Below are 18,953 nucleotides of genomic sequence, written 5' to 3'. Positions count from 1 at the left end.
CTTTTTTCTAAAAACTTTTTTAGATTGTCATTATTGGAATACAACTTTTAAGTTCTGCCCTTACGGATAAAAACTCTAAAAATATATTTGCCCAGTGAATGGATAAGGTATTAAACAATTTTATTTGCATTACTTTCAAAAAGATAAAGTATAGTACCATACATAGTGGTTGTTAAATTTTAATCACTCAAAGAAATTTTATTACGATTTTATTATCTAATATTTCAAAATGAGACACTCACCCGAACATATTTGAAATAGTATCGATTAGGATTCATGCTTATGCGGTATTTAGTCAACAAATATTTATGTGGCAATTTGACATGTAACTTGAAAATTCCATCTAGAGCATTCACAATGGATGTTATATTTGACATTGTTAGCAACATTTTTTTGATAAATATAGTGTTATACCATCATAATGGATATAATGGAGTATATTTCAAGTACTTGAAATGTTACTTTTTTAATAAGTTAAGCGCTACATGCACACAATGAGTGAAAAATGACACTTGAAAACTTAACAAAATTTGTCCATGCTACATCTTTGAAATATATATAAATTGATGAATAGTAAAGAGATAGATGATGAAAAGGAAGAGAGAGAGAAAATAGAGAAAATGAATACAGAGTGTTGGAATGTATGGAGTGTTGATGAAGAGTGTATATTATGGGACCCATTTATCTAATTAAATTATGTAACAGGAGAGAGGAGAAAAGAGATAATGATTTTGGAATGCTAGATATTTTTATTACCACTTTGGATGCTCAAGTTTTCCGCAACTTCTCTCTCCTCGCCGGAAGAGCAGCTCTGTGCACATACATACATACATATGTATATATATAGGTAGGTTCTCTCTCCTCATTTGCAACTTCTTTCTCCTTGCCGGAAGATCTAGAGAAGCTCTGTGCATGGGTTTCCTCTCTCCTTATCACCACAAGAGTCCGTGAAATACTTGTTATATGCTAGAATTTACAGAATTAGGAATTGCTGTGAAGAGAAATGGAAATGACAAGCATGATTACTTCGATAGCATTCCAACATCCTCGTACTTCATTCATATGAAAGGCAATAACAGAGAGAGAGTTGTACATAGAACTTGTATTCAAGATAAATCAGCCAAGAGACAAAACGACATAGTATAGACTAACAGAAATAGTATAAACATTAAGACACTTCTGCTACAAACTAGTAGAAACAGAAGTATCTATAAACCCCAATGAGACCAATTATTCTAAGGCTTATTAATCGTATAATAGACTAGATTGTGTAAGCATATAGAAATTCCTAGAATGCTTTCTGATAAAACCCATGAATCTTCTTCGATGACTCTACCCTTTGCATCTTCAACTGTTCGTAAAAATTCCCAATGAAACTCTCAGCTTTGGTGAACAACTCTTGTCTACTAAGAACCATGACTTCTTCATCTTCTTCCCCTTCAAACTCCACCTCCTCTGCAGCCACTTCTTCAGCTTCACTCTCACCACCTCCAATGAAGAAAAGGCTTGGCATGGAAGTCACAACTTTCTGCACAACTTTGGGCGTAGCCTTCTCAATGATTTCAAGGATTTTGGCCTTGGTCTCAGCAGAGGGTTCTTGTGCTGCTGCAGCTACCAAAGGCTTGATTGCATCAGAAACAGCCGGCCATTTCTCCTCCAATGGCTTGGACAAAACCGAGAGGAAGCCGGCTTCGATAGCAAGTGCTATCATGAGAAGATTAAAGATGAAGTAGAAATAAGTAGGCCTTAATGAGGATGATAAGAAGGGTGTCATAGCAAGTGATGCAGCTAATAGAGAAAGCATTAGAATTTGGGATTTCTTGAACTTCAGGTTCATGGTGGTCTAACTGATCTTCAGAGGTTGGGAAATTAGGAAGAGGATTTTAGGAGGAGCTTGTGGTACTAGAGATCAAGGAAAGGCTTGTGGACAATATATAGAGAGAGAGAGAGAGCATCATACATCACTAAAGCAAAAATGTAATTTTCCAACAGTGCCAGTTAGGGCTGTCAATCAAGAAAAATGAATAGACAAAAGTGAGTCGCATGAGAGCTGTATTGTTCTGTTTTTTTCACAGATATTTTATTAGTCAAGTGGCGGACATCATTATCATATTATTCATATCTCAAGCTGTTCAAATTTCACTCCAACTCCAAAGTCCAACCTCAAATTCCATCAACATATAGAAACAAAACAAGTCATAATCCAATGCGTAAGGAAACCCAACTACTTAGTTGTCAATTAAACTTCATTCATCAAACTAAAATAATCAAATTTAAGTGAAATATGTTTCCAATTTCATTATTTCAATAACAATAATGAGTCATGTACTGGTATGACATTAGTTTACCCAACCCATTAACCTGATATACATAAGATTTTTTTTTAAAAAAAAAAAACCTTGAAAAATCTAAAAATAAATTACTTCTTTGTTAAATGTGGTTTTCTCAAAGTCATTAAAGCTGATAACAAGCAAGAAAAGTGTGTAAATGTAAACAAGCACAAGAAGGTAAGAGGAACATGCAAAGAATATAATTGGACAGTGTTTGATGGAGAAAATATTCAGCGCACCACGTCATTGCATGAACCACTCAATATGAGACACGTGGCACACAATTCCAGTCAGCAAAATATTTTCTTCTTCCTTAAATTCTCTCTCTTTCCTCTTTGTTGCTTCTTCTCCGACGCATTCTCCGGTCTCTCTCATTCGTGTCAAAATGAGATAAGATTCATAGGCTCGCCACTTTGGGATCCGACCTTGTTCATTTTGGTCAAGATCTGGTGGTTCAGGAAGGTTCGACCGTTCACGTGTTGGTTATGGATGTCGATTTGGATTTGGATCTAGTGGATCTGGGATGGGGTTAGGTGGTAGAGAGTTGAGACAGGTAGCATGATAAGTTAATGGTAGCATAGTCTTGGAGGAAGAAACCCATGGATGTCTTCAGTTGCTTACTCTTTTTACCTCAAGCGGCTTCGGTAACTCACCAAGAATGGTCTACAGAAGCGACAAGCCATCTCTGACTTAATAGCCTTCCTAGTTAGTCATATCGGAAGCTACCCCGCTACTTATTAAAAGAATCAAGCTTTGGCATTTCATCTGGGGCTGTGATTGGTAGAGTTATCGTTACCAAACTCTAATTCCAGTTATTATATCGATTCATTCAATAACTAAAAAAATGATATCATTACCGTTATCGAAAAAATCGATATATCGATGGATCGATAATGATAAGTTGGTAATTGATAAATTTACCAATTCTAAAACATGTCTCCTGTAGAAAAAATAAAAAGAAAAATATGCTTCTTGAAACGAAATATGTCTCCAGTACTTCAACTTCCCCTGTTCCACACATTACTAGCAATTTATTTCATACAAATACAATGCCATTACACAAAACAAATTAACAAAGCCAATTTCATGGCCTTCAAATTGTCATATACTACTACTACTACTACATTACTACTTCAGATCATGAACTCATTTTTCTGGAGCTGCAGACTTGATATACTTCCTTGACCCCAGCCCTTCTATACCCACTTAAGAGCTTTCAATGCAACTCCACTGCCATCATCTCTAGAAAAAGAAAAAGGATTAGGTAAGAGAAATGTCAAAATGGCAGTGCAATCAAACAATGAATACTAAAACAAAACTATAATTGATTGGGTCTCTAATCGTTCCCCTGATGCAAGTTCCCTGCACTTCTAATCAAATAATAAATATCCAGTACATATTCGTACTTTGCACTTAGGAGCAACTATTTATAAATATATAGTAAATAGCAATACACCTGTAGTACTGAAATGCTTCTATAAATGTGTTTAGTTCAATTCAGATCAGTTCAGTTTAGTTCAAACCAGTTCCACTCACAGAGAAATTCTTACAGCAATCAGCTTTCAGTTAAGATAAAATAGCACTTACGGAGTTAGTGTATAGTTTGTGGATTTAGTGGACGTGAAGCCGAAGATGGTAGTTCGGAAGGTGGAGTTTGAGCATTCAAGATACAAAGGCATTTAAAAATATTAACGATTCACATTAACTATCAAGTATTAAATATTAATAATTCAACTAAACACATATACATAATATATTAATAGGCAATAGCAGATAACTTTATTTCTTTTTACATTAACATCCTAGCCATGGAACTTATTTTATTCTTAATCAAATTCAAATCCTAGTATGTGTCAAAAATGATATCTATAACCAACAAATATGTTTTTACCATCACTGGTACAAAGAAACCAAAAATGACTGGCAGGACTCTTGTAGCTAGTGCTCGACGGAACTAGAAAAGGCAAAGCCTAACTGCTAAACAAAGTAACAAACAATACTTATAGAGTTTTAGAGAAATCATTACGAGAAGTGTGAACAAATATTTATATACTTAGATATTCATTACGAGAAATTCATTATCAGATATTCAGATGTGTGGCAAATCCCTAACAAGTTAACCGCATCAATAAAGACAACATCATTCTTAAATCTTAACAAGTTAACAGAACTTTAAAAGTGATTAACAATAGGCTAATAGCAATCAGAATGGAGACCTAATCAATAGCCTAAGTAATCATAATCAACTAATCAGTAGCCTAAGTAATTAACAGAGACTTACAAAAATGGAGGCTACGAACTTGTAGGCCGTGGTAGAGATCGGGTGACTTGTTAGGTCAACAATCAACACCCAAAAGGCCATAATATTCACCTAGAAATTAGAAATCGAAATCGTCAACAGATTTGCGACACCCAAAAGGCCAGAATCTTCACCTAAAAATCAGTATCAAGTTCGATGACAGAGAGTGAGAGTGAGGGCTGAGGCTAGCCTGTGAGACAGTGAGAGTAAGGGCCGAGGCTGTAAGGGATTGATGAGTGATGACTGATGGCTGTGTGAAGTCGTGCTAGTGAAATAGGGATTATTTGAGTTCGAGAATCGAGAAGACTGAAGGAGAAAAGAATGATGAAAAAAACCCTAAAAAATGAATAGTCTGATCTCCTTTCCTCATCCATCCAAGGGTCTTAATTAAATAAAATTAAAACTAAAAAATAACTTTAATATATATGTCGATAATTGAGAAATTTACCTATTTTGAACCTTGTTTACCATTACCGATATCAAATTCAGCGGTAAATTTACCATACTAACATATTGGTAATGGTATACCACTATTGTGTCATTTTTCGATAACCAACGTGTCGAGTAACGGTATACCAATAGATAATTTACCGTCACTGTAATAGCCCTAAATTTTCATCTGATACGAGTGAAGGTCCTAAAGGAGAAAGAGAGATAATTGAAGGAGGAAGAAGAATCATTTTGCTGACCGAAATTGTGTGCCATGTGTCTCATATTGAGTGGTTCAAACGCACCACGTCAACGTGATGACATGGAATTATGGGCCCTGTAATGTTGTTTTTGGAATAATAAGGATTTTTTTAGGGAAAAAACCAAGTCGATACAACTTGTGAAACTTTTGGACACTAAAGTCCAGTCCAAAAAACTTTATCCCTCCAAGGTACCACTAGTATGCTAATTACTTTTTTACCCTTATCTTCTTCCTCTCACAATAATTACACTTCTCTTATTCTCTCTTCTTACTGTTGCCCATTGGTATCCAACCTAAATTGAAGCTCACATCACCATGAACATACTCCGATCGACCTTCCACCACCACGAATGGTCGTCCATTTGGCCGAAAAATGATCGAAAAGTAGATACCACCACAAGATAAAAGCCTTAGATCCAGTCGATTCTGGCGACGGTTTGCTACACCACCACTACTGTTGGACTCCCCTCACTGAGACGCATAATGTCTAGACAGATATGGCCATTTTAAAACAGTAACATTGGTCGGTCAATGTTACTATTTCAAAACAGTAACATTGGTCGGCAAATGTTACTATTTGGAAAATAACTTCAGATCTGGTTGATTTCAACAGCGGTTCGTCATACCACCATCACCGTTAGACTCCCGTCATTGAAGCACACAATGCCCAACCATAGACGGTCCAAAACGATAACCAGATATGTCCGTTTTAAAATAGTAACATTGGTCGATTAACGTTACTGTTTTAAAACAATAACCTTGGTCGGTTAACGTTACTGTTTTGAAAAAACTTCAGATTCGGCCGATTTCGACGACAGTTTGCAACACCACCATCACTGTTGGACTCCCCTCACAGAGAAGCATAATACCCAGTCATGTTTGGACAAAACGATAGCCAGAACAAAGATGCGAGAGAGAAATATGTGGTAATGAGAGATGTAGCATGTAGAGAAAGTAACAAGAGAAAGAAACCATATTAGATATAATCCTTTTGGGAAAAACATGGCAAAAAAGGAATAAGATAAAATTTAAATGATTTAATAATTATAAAAAAATTACTTATAAGGGATAAAGTTTTTTGGAGTGGACCTAAATGTCCAACAGTTTTGAACGTGGTATTAGTATGTCATTTTATATTTTTTTAATATTTTTGTGGGCCCTTCTTTAGAGTAATTCCCCCTAAGGTGGTCCCCTTACGAAAATTATAAATATCCCAACTTTTTCATCTTGGGTGACCTGCTTACTCAACTGTTAAATTCAGAGTCATCATAGTTTTTTACTTTTTATTTTTTTAAATGAAATTTCAAAATGTTTTCACTCAAAATACATGTTAAATTTCAGAAAAATTATATATTTAAAATCAGTGTGTAAAAATCTCATTCCAACAAAACTCATTAATGATTTTTTTTACCTATCCGTTATTAATTACATTGTTTTTCTTAACAACAATGCTTGAGATCCCAGTGAACCATCCCAAAAGCATCCCAGACGTTTTGAAATTTTGTATGACAAAAGAAAAAGTAAAAAAACTGTGATGTCACTGAATTTCATCATGTCAATAGTTGAGTAAGCATACCATCTAGACTTGAGAAGAGTTTGGGATGAAAAAAGATGAGATATTTAGAGGGACCGATCCCCTTATTAGGTAAAACTAGTCGCATACCCACGCTTTGCGCGGCATACAATTATGTTTTTGTTATTTACAATCACAAAAAACCAAGACAAATGTCAGCTAAATTTTCTTTTTGGTTTTGGCGAGATGATTGAAGGAAGGGAAAGCCAAATAATTTTGTTGTTGGAGCCATGTCATCGCGGATGTATATAATAAAATTGTCAGTCAAAGAAGAAATCCAGTTTCTAAATAATGTGAGAATGCCCTATGTTCCGTGCATTAGTATAGGCAAGGGTATTAGTACATGACAAAACATAAATTTCATAGATTAGACAGGTACATGTTCGTATTCAAATATTGTTATCTGTTGGCGTGGTGTTTGCCTAGAAAGTCTTATAACTGCTTTTATAGCTTACTTAAACTTTAACCAAGCAAGTAAATCATAGTCCAAGTGGGCTTATCTCTCAACTTCAACTCCTATATCCAACTTTCCAACTTTTTTCTCTTGAACAGGTATTTGTTGTACCATCTCCACAGCTGTAAGTATGCCAACAACATCTGGCATATGCATTAGGTTTTTTTTTTTTTTTTGTATATCAGATAAGTGGTTCATAAAATTATCTAATAATTTTGAAGTCGATTTTTTTTACAAACATTAAGATACAACATTGTTGTTCAGTTGATACTTATTATCTTCTAGTAGTTGGAAATCAAATTTGTGCTTTCCAATTGAAAGCGCAATATCATCCCTTATTTCTTCCACTCGTGTTGTAGGTAGAAAGACAATCACGAATTTTCCTTTTTCTCGCTTGTACTTTGCCTTATTGTTTGCGACCTAAAAGTAGAAATTTGGTGAATGCTTCCTTTGTTCAGCTTGTGTCGAAAGTGGTTTACTTGATTTCTACGAATCATTGCTTGCATAAGTCTATCATGTGATTCAAAATTTTGAATAACATCAATCAAGAGTTTGGGAAAGAAGTTCTGAGATTGTATAGAAACTTTGATACTCAACATACATACCATTTCGTCTAAAAGCAGCGTATATATATACTAAGCAATTCATTATCGTTCTTGACATTGACTGAATTCCAATTCCTGGTAACCCTCACTTTTTCATGCCAATTAACATTAGTTGGTTCGACATCATTTAGAGAGTTTGCAGCCATCATGTGTTGTGCCTGTGGACTTGAGGTTGTAGACAATGATGTTCATCTTATTTATAGTGTAGTAGGTTTATGAATGCTTAAACAGATACATGATCTTCATCAATTATTCTTGTACTTCTTCGTTTTCTTTGGGATATGAACTCTCACAACAAAGGCAAATTCAATACAATCATTAAAGCGTGATAACATATTAGATTATTCAAGTGTGATAAATCAATGAGGCATTATACAATTAATCACTGATGCATTCATTTTAATGATTGTTTGATTTTAATGTTAGTAAATTGAATGAGATCACTATTTATGTGTTTGATGAAGTTTAAGAGTCAAGTTAATGAGTGGTTTTCCTAAATTTATATGCATTTTTTTGGGGAGTGTGTGTATTTTTTCTTCCGTACAATTAATCAAGGTTAACACCATAATGTTTTTTATTTGTTTTAATTGATTTAAAAGGTTTATTTTTTTGTGGTTTCGATTTTAATGGCTTGAATGATTCCAAAGCTAATAAATTGGTTGCAATTACAATTGATATAATTGTTGAAGTTCGTAAGGCAAGTAAATCCACGACCATTCAAAGTTTATTTTCATTTTATAATTGTGATGTCTAATAATTTTTTTGAATCGTAAATTTCATCACAGGTGGCATGATTTAGGAGACTCTTTAAAGTTGATATGGCGCTACCAAATCAGAGTTTTATATTCTTTCACTTTCATGATTTTAATAATGTATAGATAGATAGATAACCTAGAATGAAATCTTCATTATCTAAATGAACCCGAAACATACCATTTCGAAGTGATTCAGTAATTAAACCTTCCTGAATCCATTTGTTCTTTCATTCCATGCAAAACCTCCTTAATCATTCGTTTAATTCAAAGAAAGTGATTGTTTTTGGTTCAAGAATTGATCTTAATAATGCACCTTTTATCTTAATGATGATAAATTTGGCATAAATACATTTAGATGTGATTATCGGAGTCTTGGAGGCAAATTTCAAGCATGTTGGTTTAAAGCTAATCCTTTTTTTTATTTGGAATTTCTTCTTTTATTTCTAAATTAAAAATGAATTAACAGATGACATGTTTTTGAGACAATAAAAAATTAACGTGGCGCATCGAATCAAAGATTAACATGACCCACTTTTTCACTTTGGGAGGCATGATGGGCCATTAGGCCCGAATTAACTTCAACTCCGTACCTTCACCTACGGCCAATTTGGCTGACCCATATAATCAAATGTACTTTTTGAATATTGAAAGACAACATAAACAATTGATATGGGCCTAATATTATACTCTTGGAATCCATTTACTTCAAAAACATAATATACCCTTCTTTTTCTAGCAAAAGAGAACTGAGGTTTATAAGGATTCTTCCAGTATGTGGGACTCTGAAGTCCAAATAAAGTGGATAAAGAAAAGCAGCAATAAGTTGGTATGTACTTATAAAGTTGCATTGTGTAGCAAAAATATAAGATATATGGTTACACTTTTTGCGATGCTCATGCCAAGTATATCCATGTCTGGGTCAAAAGTTCTCTTGGACCCATCCGATGGAGTAAATTCGTACTCTCATAAGTTTCCCTACACGACATCTAGATCTGGGTAATTCCTGTTATTTTTTCAAGAGGTGTGACCCTAAAGTGTTAACAAGAGCAATAGTGTTCACTGTGCTTTTGACCTTAACTCACACATGCTTTACAACCAAAATATAGATTCTCTCTTATGGAGAAAACCACACACACAAAGTAGAATGGGATTGAAGGGGGATGCATTCCTTTCTTCTTTCTTAGTGTTAATCCAATTTGGGCTGGACTACCATCAATTCAAAACTCTCCGGGTTCACTTTTTGGGCCGAGGCCCAAATTCACCTGGCCCAAGGCGAAAGTGTACATCTTCCTTGCAAAATTGGATCAATTACTTGTTTGCCAAAATCTCGCCATCCTCACCTTCGCTTGCTTGATTCAATCTGTCTAATTGGGTTGCTTAATTTCATCTCTAGTTATGTTATGAATCGGATACGCTTGAGAGGATGGTGAGCACCGTATAAATTCAATCCAAACCCGTGTGGGTAGATGTCTTTTATGATCTAATCTTTACTCTTATATCATGTTATAAATCTGATACTCATGAGAGCACGAGTAAATCTAACCCAAACAATTCGAAGAGGTATTGCCCACTCTGGACTGGGGTCCACACAGTTTTATCCGTAAAAAGGATTCTCTTGGTTGAGAGGAATTGATTCTTTATTTATAAACCATATCGGCTAATTGGGTTACTTAATTTCATCTCTAGTTATGTTATGAATCGGATACGCTTGAGAGGATGGTGAGCACCGTATAAATTCAATCCAAACCCGTGTGGGTAGATGTCTTTTATGATCTAATCTTTACTCTTATATCATGTTATAAATCAGATACTCATGAGAGCACGAGTAAATCTAACCCAAACAATTCGAAGAGGTATTGCCCACTCTGGACTGGGGTCCACACAGTTTTATCCGTAAAGAGGATTCTCTTGGTTGAGAGGAATTGATTCTTTATTTATAAACCATATCGATGGCTTTACACCTAACGGGATACATGTCTTATATAACAAGATAACTTATCAATCTCCGAGAACAAAAGTATGAGATTTTTTTGGGTGATACGTGTACTTTTTGTGGCTCTGCTTTTATTATTGGCTAGCATTTGATGGACTAAACCAGTCCATGAAGTTTCCTTTGTCTTGGTCATTGTCCTTCGTTTGATTGGAACCTATCTTCATAAGTTTTTTTTGTTGTATTGTTTTCCTTCAATGCAAAAAGAACATCTCGTGCACACATCACACAATAGTAGAAATTGTTCTAGGCAGACAAAAGTTGTTGGAGGCAAGAAAAGTGAGAGATGGAATCATTCTTGCATGTGAAAACTATATGTACATGGGGTCACTTGAATAATCCAATCTTCTTATGCACAATATTGTCCAAGTTCCAATGCAACTCCCATTGGGTTTTTTGAAATTCAATTGCATTTATTTGCAAGTTCTAAAAATGTGTGTGGATGAAGTTGTTCCACCAAATGGTAGACTTATATTTCTTATGATCAGGAGAAAGAAACCTTCCATCTAAAGCTTTTTAACTTTTTTGGAACTTTATTTCTTGGCTTGAATCTTCATATGGTTGGGATTTTTTTTTATGTATCTTTGGGACAAAATCATTAATGATCCTCAAAGGAGAATATGGAATCATAGGAAACTTCTTCTTTATGTACTTTTTTTTTTTGCACATTTTTTTTTCTCATAGAGAGAATGTTTAGAGGAGAAAAACTTACAAATTAAACTATATCTAATTACTATATCTAATTACTAACAAACTAAAAAGGAAAATAGCATGGAAGAAGAAATTTCTTGTTTTTGTCTTTTATTGACATTTCCCCCTTTTGTTTTTTAACAAGAAAAATCACAAAAATAATAACTAATAATGATTTTTTTTTATGATCGAGAACGATACAAGTTTACTCTAACAATAGTGTAATTTGAGCTAAAACTCAATACATTACCACAAAAACATTACTCCCGTAATACTCAACTTAACAAAAAGTCAAATTAAAAATCTCGTGCACCTTACAAAACAAGTCTCAAGCTCCACTAGAGCTCCGTAGCCCCCAATTTAAAATATTTAGGGGAGAGGAACTTATAAGTCAAATACAAAATTTAATTTTCCACAATTAGACAAATTTAGTCTTATGAAATTGTTGAACAACCAAATATGACATAATGGGAATTCCAATTACTCAAAAGATTAATGTGAATATCAAATTTACTTTAATCCTAAAATGGGTTTGTGAACATATCCTATATACCAAAACTCAATTTTGCCATAATTAGACAAATTTAGTCTTGTTGAACAACCAAATATGACATAATGGGAATTCCAATTACTCTAAAGATTAATGTGAATTTTCAAATTTACTTAAATCCTAAAATGGGTTTGTCAACATCTCTTATAAAAGGCGTGTGAGATACCAAAATGGCAAAATCTGAATCTTCCCAACTAATTGGGCTTAAGGACCAACCAATCACTCTCTCTCTCTCTAATAAGAGCGAAAACAGAATCCATTGAATTTGGAACAGAGAAGCCGTAGTCTTATTGGCGAGGACGGTGAAGGCACAAAGACCCCTCTTTCGCATGATTGTCCAATAGCGGACCACTCACCAGGCTACAACATTCACAGCCACATCTACCATCACCACCACTTCTCTTCATTGACGCTCTCTCCATCTTATCTATATATACAACCCCTCTGCACCACCCGCAATTCACAGACACCCACAAAAACCCAACTAAGAATTAGCTTTAAGATTCTTAGAAACCGAGTCTGCTTGTGCTTATACTGCTTGATTTCTTACTGGGTTTGTGTGAATTTGGGGTATTTGTATGGAAGGGGAGGGAAAGGGAGTTGGGTTTTGAGGAAGATTGGATTTTGTTCAATATTTTTGGGGTTAAAACCCAGGTCTGACAAGTTGTTGAATCACGGCTATACTCGGAGTATCTCGGCCTCTCATTCATGTCCGGACTGGACGACGTAAGGGTTGTGTGATTGAGAGCAACCCTTCGCCGCACGGTGGACGTGGTGCTTTGCCCTCCGAAGGCGGCAGTCCTTCCGATCTCCTCTTCCTCGCCGGCGGTGGTTCTTGCTCTGCCTTATTTGCTGTATATTAGGATTGTAGGATTATATTAAGATATATACATATAAACTTTGTCTACTAAGTGTTAAAAGAAGGAATTTTAAGATCAGAAAGTTTAAGTTTTTGAACAAGTTCTTAAGTAAGCAAGAAGGATAAGAGACATGAATATGTTGAGGATTAAGAGAATTCCCACCATCGTGTCCAACTACCAGAGAGATGATGCAGAAGAGACTGATCGCCCCGGAGGTGGTTGTGGCCGCAATTGCCTCAGGGAATGTTGCATTCAAGGTATTTGTTGAAATGCTTTGAATTCTTTTTTTTTTTCGGGATGATTTAATTTTCTAGCAGATTGAGCTTTGCTTTCAACTGGGTTTTAATATGTCTGTGGATAAATTGTAAAGGGGCAAAGCTCCCCTTATATGCCTACAAGAGGCTGGACAAGAATGCTAGCGAGAAGGTTGTGCTGGTGCATGAGAATAGCCAGCCTCCAGTTCCATTTCTTGACTCACTGCTTCTTGGGGAGGTAACAATGAAGGCTTTAATTCTAATCTGTACTTTTTTTCTTGTATATTTGTTTGTTTGAAAATGGTTTATACTTCGATGATCAAGTGGGAGGATCGCATGCTGAGGGGGCTTTTTCGCTATGATGTCACTGCCTGTGAAACAAAGGTCTGTTTCATTTTATTTGTCTGAGCTTTCTTTTGCTAGTGTACTTTCAAGAAATCTATGGCACAAAACACGTAGAAGTATATTCACTCAGTAGGGTGTATCTTAATGTTTGTATTTATTATGTTAGGTGATACCGGGTGAGCATGGCTTCATTGCTCAGCTGAATGAAGGTCGCCACCTTAAGAAGAGGCCAACCGAGTTTCGTGTTGATAAGGTTCTTCAGCCATTTGATGGTAACAAATTTAACTTCACTAAAGTTGGCCAAGAGGAGGTGCTCTTTCAGTTTGAAACAAGTGAGGATGACGAAGTTCAGTTCTTCCCAGATGCACCCATTGATGTTGAGAATTCGCCAAGTGTTGTTGCCATCAATGTATGTGTTCTTGATAGCGATGAATTATTATTTTGTTGGTCTTTGTGATTATTAATATTGTCTTCTTGTGATGCATACAATTCAACAGGTTAGTCCTATTGAGTATGGGCATGTGCTCTTGATTCCTCGTATTCTCGAGTGTTTGCCACAAAAGATTGACCAGGAAAGCCTCTTGCTCGCTCTTCACATGGCTGCTGAAGCTGGGAATCCATATTTCCGGCTGGGTTATAACAGTTTGGGTGCATTTGCAACCATCAACCACCTTCACTTCCAGGTTCCTATCTATTTTCTAAAGCCAATCCATCTTACTCTATTAACTTGTAATTTAGATTTGCCTCACAGTTATACGGTAGTAGTGGATATTTAAACTTATGGAATAGGATAGTTGATAGCTAATAATTCAATGTGAAACAGGCTTACTATATGGCCATGCCCTTTCCTGTTGAGAAGGCTCCTACCAAGAAGATAACCACTTCAGATGGTGGGGTGAAGGTTTCTGAACTTTTGAAATATCCAGTCAGAGGACTTGTTTTTGAGGGTGGAAACACGCTGGAAGATTTATCAAACATTGTCTCTGATGCCTGCATCTGTCTTCAAAATAACAACATACCTTACAATGTGCTCATTGCTGATAGTGGAAAGCGTCTCTTTCTGTTCCCGCAGGTGATGAATGCGACACAATTGTTGCTCTAATCCATTTGTTTATTGCATGCGTATTCAGATTCTTTACCCGTTAATCTGATTGTTTTGGCAAATAGTGTTATGCTGAGAAACAAGCTCTTGGGGAAGTGAGTCCGGAGCTTCTCGACACCCAAGTGAACCCTGCTGTGTGGGAAATCAGTGGTCATATGGTGTTGAAGAGGAAGGAAGACTATGAAGAGGCATGTGAGGAAAATGCTTGGAAGCTCCTTGCAGTGGTTTCACTCTCCGAAGAACGATTCCAAGAGGTAACTGCTCTAATTTTTGAAGCCCTTGATCATGCTAACAATGGCGATGGCAATGCGACTCACTGTTTGGTTAAGGAGAGTGGTTCCAAACAGTCTTCTGAAGACGTGGATGCCATTAACCGAAGCCCCCGCCGTGCTACGGTGACTGGGAAGCATGAATGCCTTGTTCTGCAGTAAGATTTGGTTTTAGAGGCTTGGCATTTGTGGTCCTGTGAATGAAGTATTTGGAGTTTGTTGTGTATTAAGTTGTAGTATTAGTGTTTATGTGAATTTTGGCAGTGGCCTAAATAAGCAAACTGAGTTTGCATTGTTGTTGTTGCTTTTTGACCATCATATAGGTCTTTTTTGTATTTTTATGGAATGGACTTGTCCCATGCTATGCTGAATTTACTACTAAATAAATCCCAGCAAACTGAGATTCCTACCATAATTGATAGTATTTTGTTTCTAAGAAATTAATTTTTTTAAGGATTTTCAATGCAAATCAACAAATCCTTTGTTTTGTCCGTTCATAATTTATTATCACTTTCTATGATCCATCTGAAATTGCAATATTAAATATTTAGGATCTAAACGCTGTCGTTTCCAAGGATTTTTTTTTTCGAGATGTTTTAGAGATTGATTCTTGAGCATATGCCCACGCCATTGGTGGGAATTGCTGAGACTTGGCAGAAGCTTCACCTCTCGTAGGTTTTCCTTTCCTGGCACTTTCTCTCCTCCCAAACGAACGACTTTCCGGTAAGCGGTATTTGAAACTGCGTTTTGACTTTTGAATAGCCTTCACGTCACCACCTTCTCTCACCTCCAGAATCCAAATTGGAGTCTCTTTCAAAATCTGGTACTTTTTTTTGGTTGGAATTGTAGATTCTGATTATTGTTGAATTGGGATTTGTGTATGAGAGGAATTTTTATTTGAAAGATTGGTTTTTGGGTCAAATTGAATCTGGGGTTAGTCAAGTTGTAGACATCACGGCTTTTTTCAGAGCATCATCTTCGTCCCGACCTCTTGTTCATGGCCAATCTGTGCGACGTAAAGGTTGTGTGATTGAGAGCAACCCTTCGCGGCACGGTGGGCGTGGCGCTTTGCCGTCCGAAGGCGGGTGCCCTTCCGATCTCCTCTTTCTCGCCGGCGGTGGTTCCTCCCTCTTTTTCGCTGTGTATTAGGCTTGTAGAATAGTACCATAAAATATAAGAGTTTGAATATTGATTGAAGAGAGAGTTTAGCTTTTGAAGATTTCCCAAGCAAGCGAGAAGGCTAAGAGGTTAAAAATGTTGAGCATCAAGAGGGTTCCCACCGTCGTGTCAAATTATCAAGGGGACTTGGAGGAGTCGGACGAGACTACTCGCCGTAGAAGGGGCTGCGGCCGCAACTGCTTCAACAAGTGTTGCATTCAAGGTATTTGTTGAATTGATTCTGTGAACGATTAAATTTTGATTTTTGAAATGGTTTTGTAGTTTGTTTTTTTTTTGTTTAATGAGCTTTTTGGTAAATCGATGTCTATATGTTTGTGCATTTGATTGTATAGGGGCAAAGCTCCCTTTATATGCCTACAAAAAGCGGAATGAGAGAGCAAGGGAGAAGGTTGTGCTTGGGAATAAGAACAGAGAGACTTCCATTGCATTTCTCGACTTGCTTCTTGGGAAGGTATAATTTGTTAAGCAAATATGAATCACAAGCTGTTTTTTTTGTCTGGAAAGTTGTGTTTGATAGATTGTAAATTGCTTACCGCTTGGATTGTTAGTGGGAGGATCGCATGCAAAGAGGGCTCTTCCGCTATGATGTCACTGCCTGTGAAACAAAGGTCTGGACGCTCAATTTATTTTCATCTTTCTTTTAGTAGTGTACTGACAATAAGTTTAGGTTCTAGTTGCAAATCCGCTGAACAGTTTTGTATACTTGGTTGGGAATGGGATCGGTAGCTAGGCTTATCCCAATATTTATGTCTGAAGTGTTAATTTTATTTAGGTGATACCGGGCAAGTATGGCTTCATTGCCCAGCTGAATGAAGGCCGCCACCTTAAGAAGAGGCTGACTGAGTTTCTTATTGATAAGGTTCTCCAGCCCTTTGATGGGAACAAATTTAATTTCACAAAAGTTGGTCAAGAGGAGGTTCTCTTTCAGTTTGAAGCGAGTGAAGATGGGGAACAATACTGCTCTCTGAGTGCTCCCGTTGACATCAAGAATTCACCTAGTGTTGTTGCCATCAATGTAAGCGCTTTGTTCTCGCAGTAGGTGATATCTTCAATACTCCTTGTTTTTTAGTATTTGACTCTTCGATATACATTTCAACAGGTCAGTCCCATTGAATATGGGCATGTTCTGTTGATTCCATGCATCCTTGAGTGTTTGCCACAGAGGATTGACCACAAAAGCTTCTTGATTGCACTTCACATGGCTGCTGAAGCTGGAAATCCTTACTTTCGTGTGGGTTACAACAGTTTGGGTGCATTTGCTACCATTAATCACCTTCATTTCCAGGTTCCATTTTGTCTACACATCGTAATTCATGAATTTGAGATTTGTCTTGGCACTGTCGTTACTACTAGTCAATATTGATCGGTGGTTGGATAATTTTATAATCTCCATGATAACAGGCTTACTATTTGGCCTTGCCCTTCCCCATTGAGAAGGCCCCTACCAGGAAGATGGAGAGTTTAGGAAGTGGGGTGAATGTTTCTCAGCTTTTGGATTATCCAGTAAGAGGACTCGTCTTTGAGGGTGGAAATTCGCTTGAATGTTTATCTAACACGGTCTCGAATGCCTGCATTTGTCTTCAAGATAATAACATTCCTTACAATGTACTCATTGCCGATTGTGGAAAGCGGGTGTTCGTGTTTGCCCAGGTAATGAATACATGAAAATGCTTGTACCAATTTTCGTTTGGTTGGAAAAACTCAATATGGTTAACCCAGAAACTATTGTTCATGAACAACAGTGTTATGCGGAGAAACAAGCTCTTGGGAAAGTGAGCCCAGAGCTTCTCGAAACCCAGGTGAACCCTGCTGTGTGGGAAATTAGTGGCCATATGGTGTTGAAGAGGAAAAAGGACTATGAAGAGGCATCAGAGAAGAATGCTTGGAGACTCCTAGCAGAGGTTTCTCTCTCAGAAGAAAGATACCAAGAAGTGAATGCTCTTATATTTGAAGCCATTTCCTGTTGCAACAATGTCAATGGGGTTCTTTCTCAGAACTTGCTTAACAAGTCAGGTATCAAACACTCTCTTGAAGAGGTGGATGCCATTAACCAGAGCTCCCACCCTGCTATGGTGACCGGCATGTCTGAATGCCTTGTTCTTCAGTAAGATTTGGGTGTTGAAGGCAAGACATATATACCATATATGAGTCAAAGAGGGGCATTTTGTGTTTATTGAGATTGTACTTGTGTTTATGTGAATTTTGGCAGTCGCATGAATAAGGTGTTTTAGTTTTCGCTTGTGGGACTGTATTTATGTTTTGAGCTTATTTTTTAATTTGAGATTGTCGTGTAAACTCTTATGGTGTGCTCTTGTAAAATGTTCTGTTGGTTAATGTCCTCTGAGAATCCATATATCTTTGCTTCTAGCTAATTGAAGTTTCACATGAACTAGCTAGATAGATACATTTTACAGCTAGTGCCTAGTGCTGATTACATTGTCTTTTGGGGAGTAAGTTTCCCCAATGCAGATATTAACTAGCTAGATAGATACATTTACGGCTAGTGTTGATTACATTATGGGCTAAAATATTATATATGTGGTTAGACTATAGCAGTTTTCTCGATTATGTCCTCAAACTATTTTTTTTCTTCATTCTATCCTCAAACTATTGTTTTCCACATGGTTTCTATCCTGAGTCAGTATTCCGGTGTTGACTACGGCGAAAATGCTGACGTGGCATCCATGTGATTATAAAATTAAAAAAAAAAAACTCGTCGGAGTTCAGATCACACGTCAGCATTTTCATCGGAGTCTACACCGGAAAGTTGACTGAGGAGAGAAACCATGTGAAAAATAATAGTTTAAGGATAGAATGAAGAAAAATAATAGTTTAAGAACGTAATAGAGAAAAATGTGATAGTCTAAGGACATATTTAATATTTTAGCCTTACATTATGTCTAGGGCGGAGTTCAAACTAACCATCATATTTCCTTGTGAAATCCTTGTTCCGGGAGGTTGTCCCACTTCCGAGGCCCACAACCTCCCGAGACCCTTCCCACATGAA

General features: G+C 36.6%; 2 protein-coding genes across 2 annotated transcripts; both read left to right on the top strand.

Annotated features, from left to right (window-relative positions):
- Positions 1 to 12,141: 12,141 nt before the first annotated feature.
- Positions 12,142 to 15,182, top strand: LOC119989022 (GDP-L-galactose phosphorylase 1-like). Its single transcript, XM_038834309.1, has 7 exons — positions 12,142 to 13,054; positions 13,168 to 13,289; positions 13,376 to 13,435; positions 13,563 to 13,805; positions 13,894 to 14,079; positions 14,220 to 14,468; positions 14,564 to 15,182. Exons 1-7 carry the CDS (start codon positions 12,928 to 12,930, stop codon positions 14,927 to 14,929), a joined length of 1,353 nt encoding a protein of 450 aa, XP_038690237.1. The 5' UTR covers positions 12,142 to 12,927; the 3' UTR covers positions 14,930 to 15,182.
- A 179-nt stretch (positions 15,183 to 15,361) lies between these two features.
- LOC119989023 (GDP-L-galactose phosphorylase 1-like) lies at positions 15,362 to 18,318 on the top strand. Its single transcript, XM_038834310.1, has 7 exons — positions 15,362 to 16,148; positions 16,279 to 16,397; positions 16,495 to 16,554; positions 16,719 to 16,961; positions 17,046 to 17,231; positions 17,348 to 17,596; positions 17,689 to 18,318. Exons 1-7 carry the CDS (start codon positions 16,022 to 16,024, stop codon positions 18,052 to 18,054), a joined length of 1,350 nt encoding a protein of 449 aa, XP_038690238.1. The 5' UTR covers positions 15,362 to 16,021; the 3' UTR covers positions 18,055 to 18,318.
- Positions 18,319 to 18,953: the final 635 nt, after the last annotated feature.

This window comes from Tripterygium wilfordii, chromosome 21 (genome assembly GCF_013401445.1).
Source record: "Tripterygium wilfordii isolate XIE 37 chromosome 21, ASM1340144v1, whole genome shotgun sequence".
NCBI lineage: Eukaryota > Viridiplantae > Streptophyta > Magnoliopsida > Celastrales > Celastraceae > Tripterygium > Tripterygium wilfordii.
The sequence above is the reverse complement of the archived record's forward strand: the minus strand, read 5'-3'. Positions and strand labels throughout refer to the sequence as shown.

What these genes read in the sequence shown, in the direction of transcription:
- LOC119989023 (XM_038834310.1), top strand. Translation starts at nt 16,022, where the DNA reads ATGTTGAGCATCAAGAGGGTTCCCACCGTCGTGTCAAATTATCAAGGG. An exon ending in TCGACTTGCTTCTTGGGAAG is followed by an intron (nt 16,398 to 16,494) that starts GTATAATTTGTT and finishes TTGGATTGTTAG; the next exon opens with TGGGAGGATCGCATGCAAAG. An exon ending in GGGTGTTCGTGTTTGCCCAG is followed by an intron (nt 17,597 to 17,688) that starts GTAATGAATACA and finishes CATGAACAACAG; the next exon opens with TGTTATGCGGAGAAACAAGC.
- LOC119989022 (XM_038834309.1), top strand. Translation starts at nt 12,928, where the DNA reads ATGAATATGTTGAGGATTAAGAGAATTCCCACCATCGTGTCCAACTAC. An exon ending in CAGGGAATGTTGCATTCAAG is followed by an intron (nt 13,055 to 13,167) that starts GTATTTGTTGAA and finishes TAAATTGTAAAG; the next exon opens with GGGCAAAGCTCCCCTTATAT. An exon ending in GTCTCTTTCTGTTCCCGCAG is followed by an intron (nt 14,469 to 14,563) that starts GTGATGAATGCG and finishes TTTGGCAAATAG; the next exon opens with TGTTATGCTGAGAAACAAGC.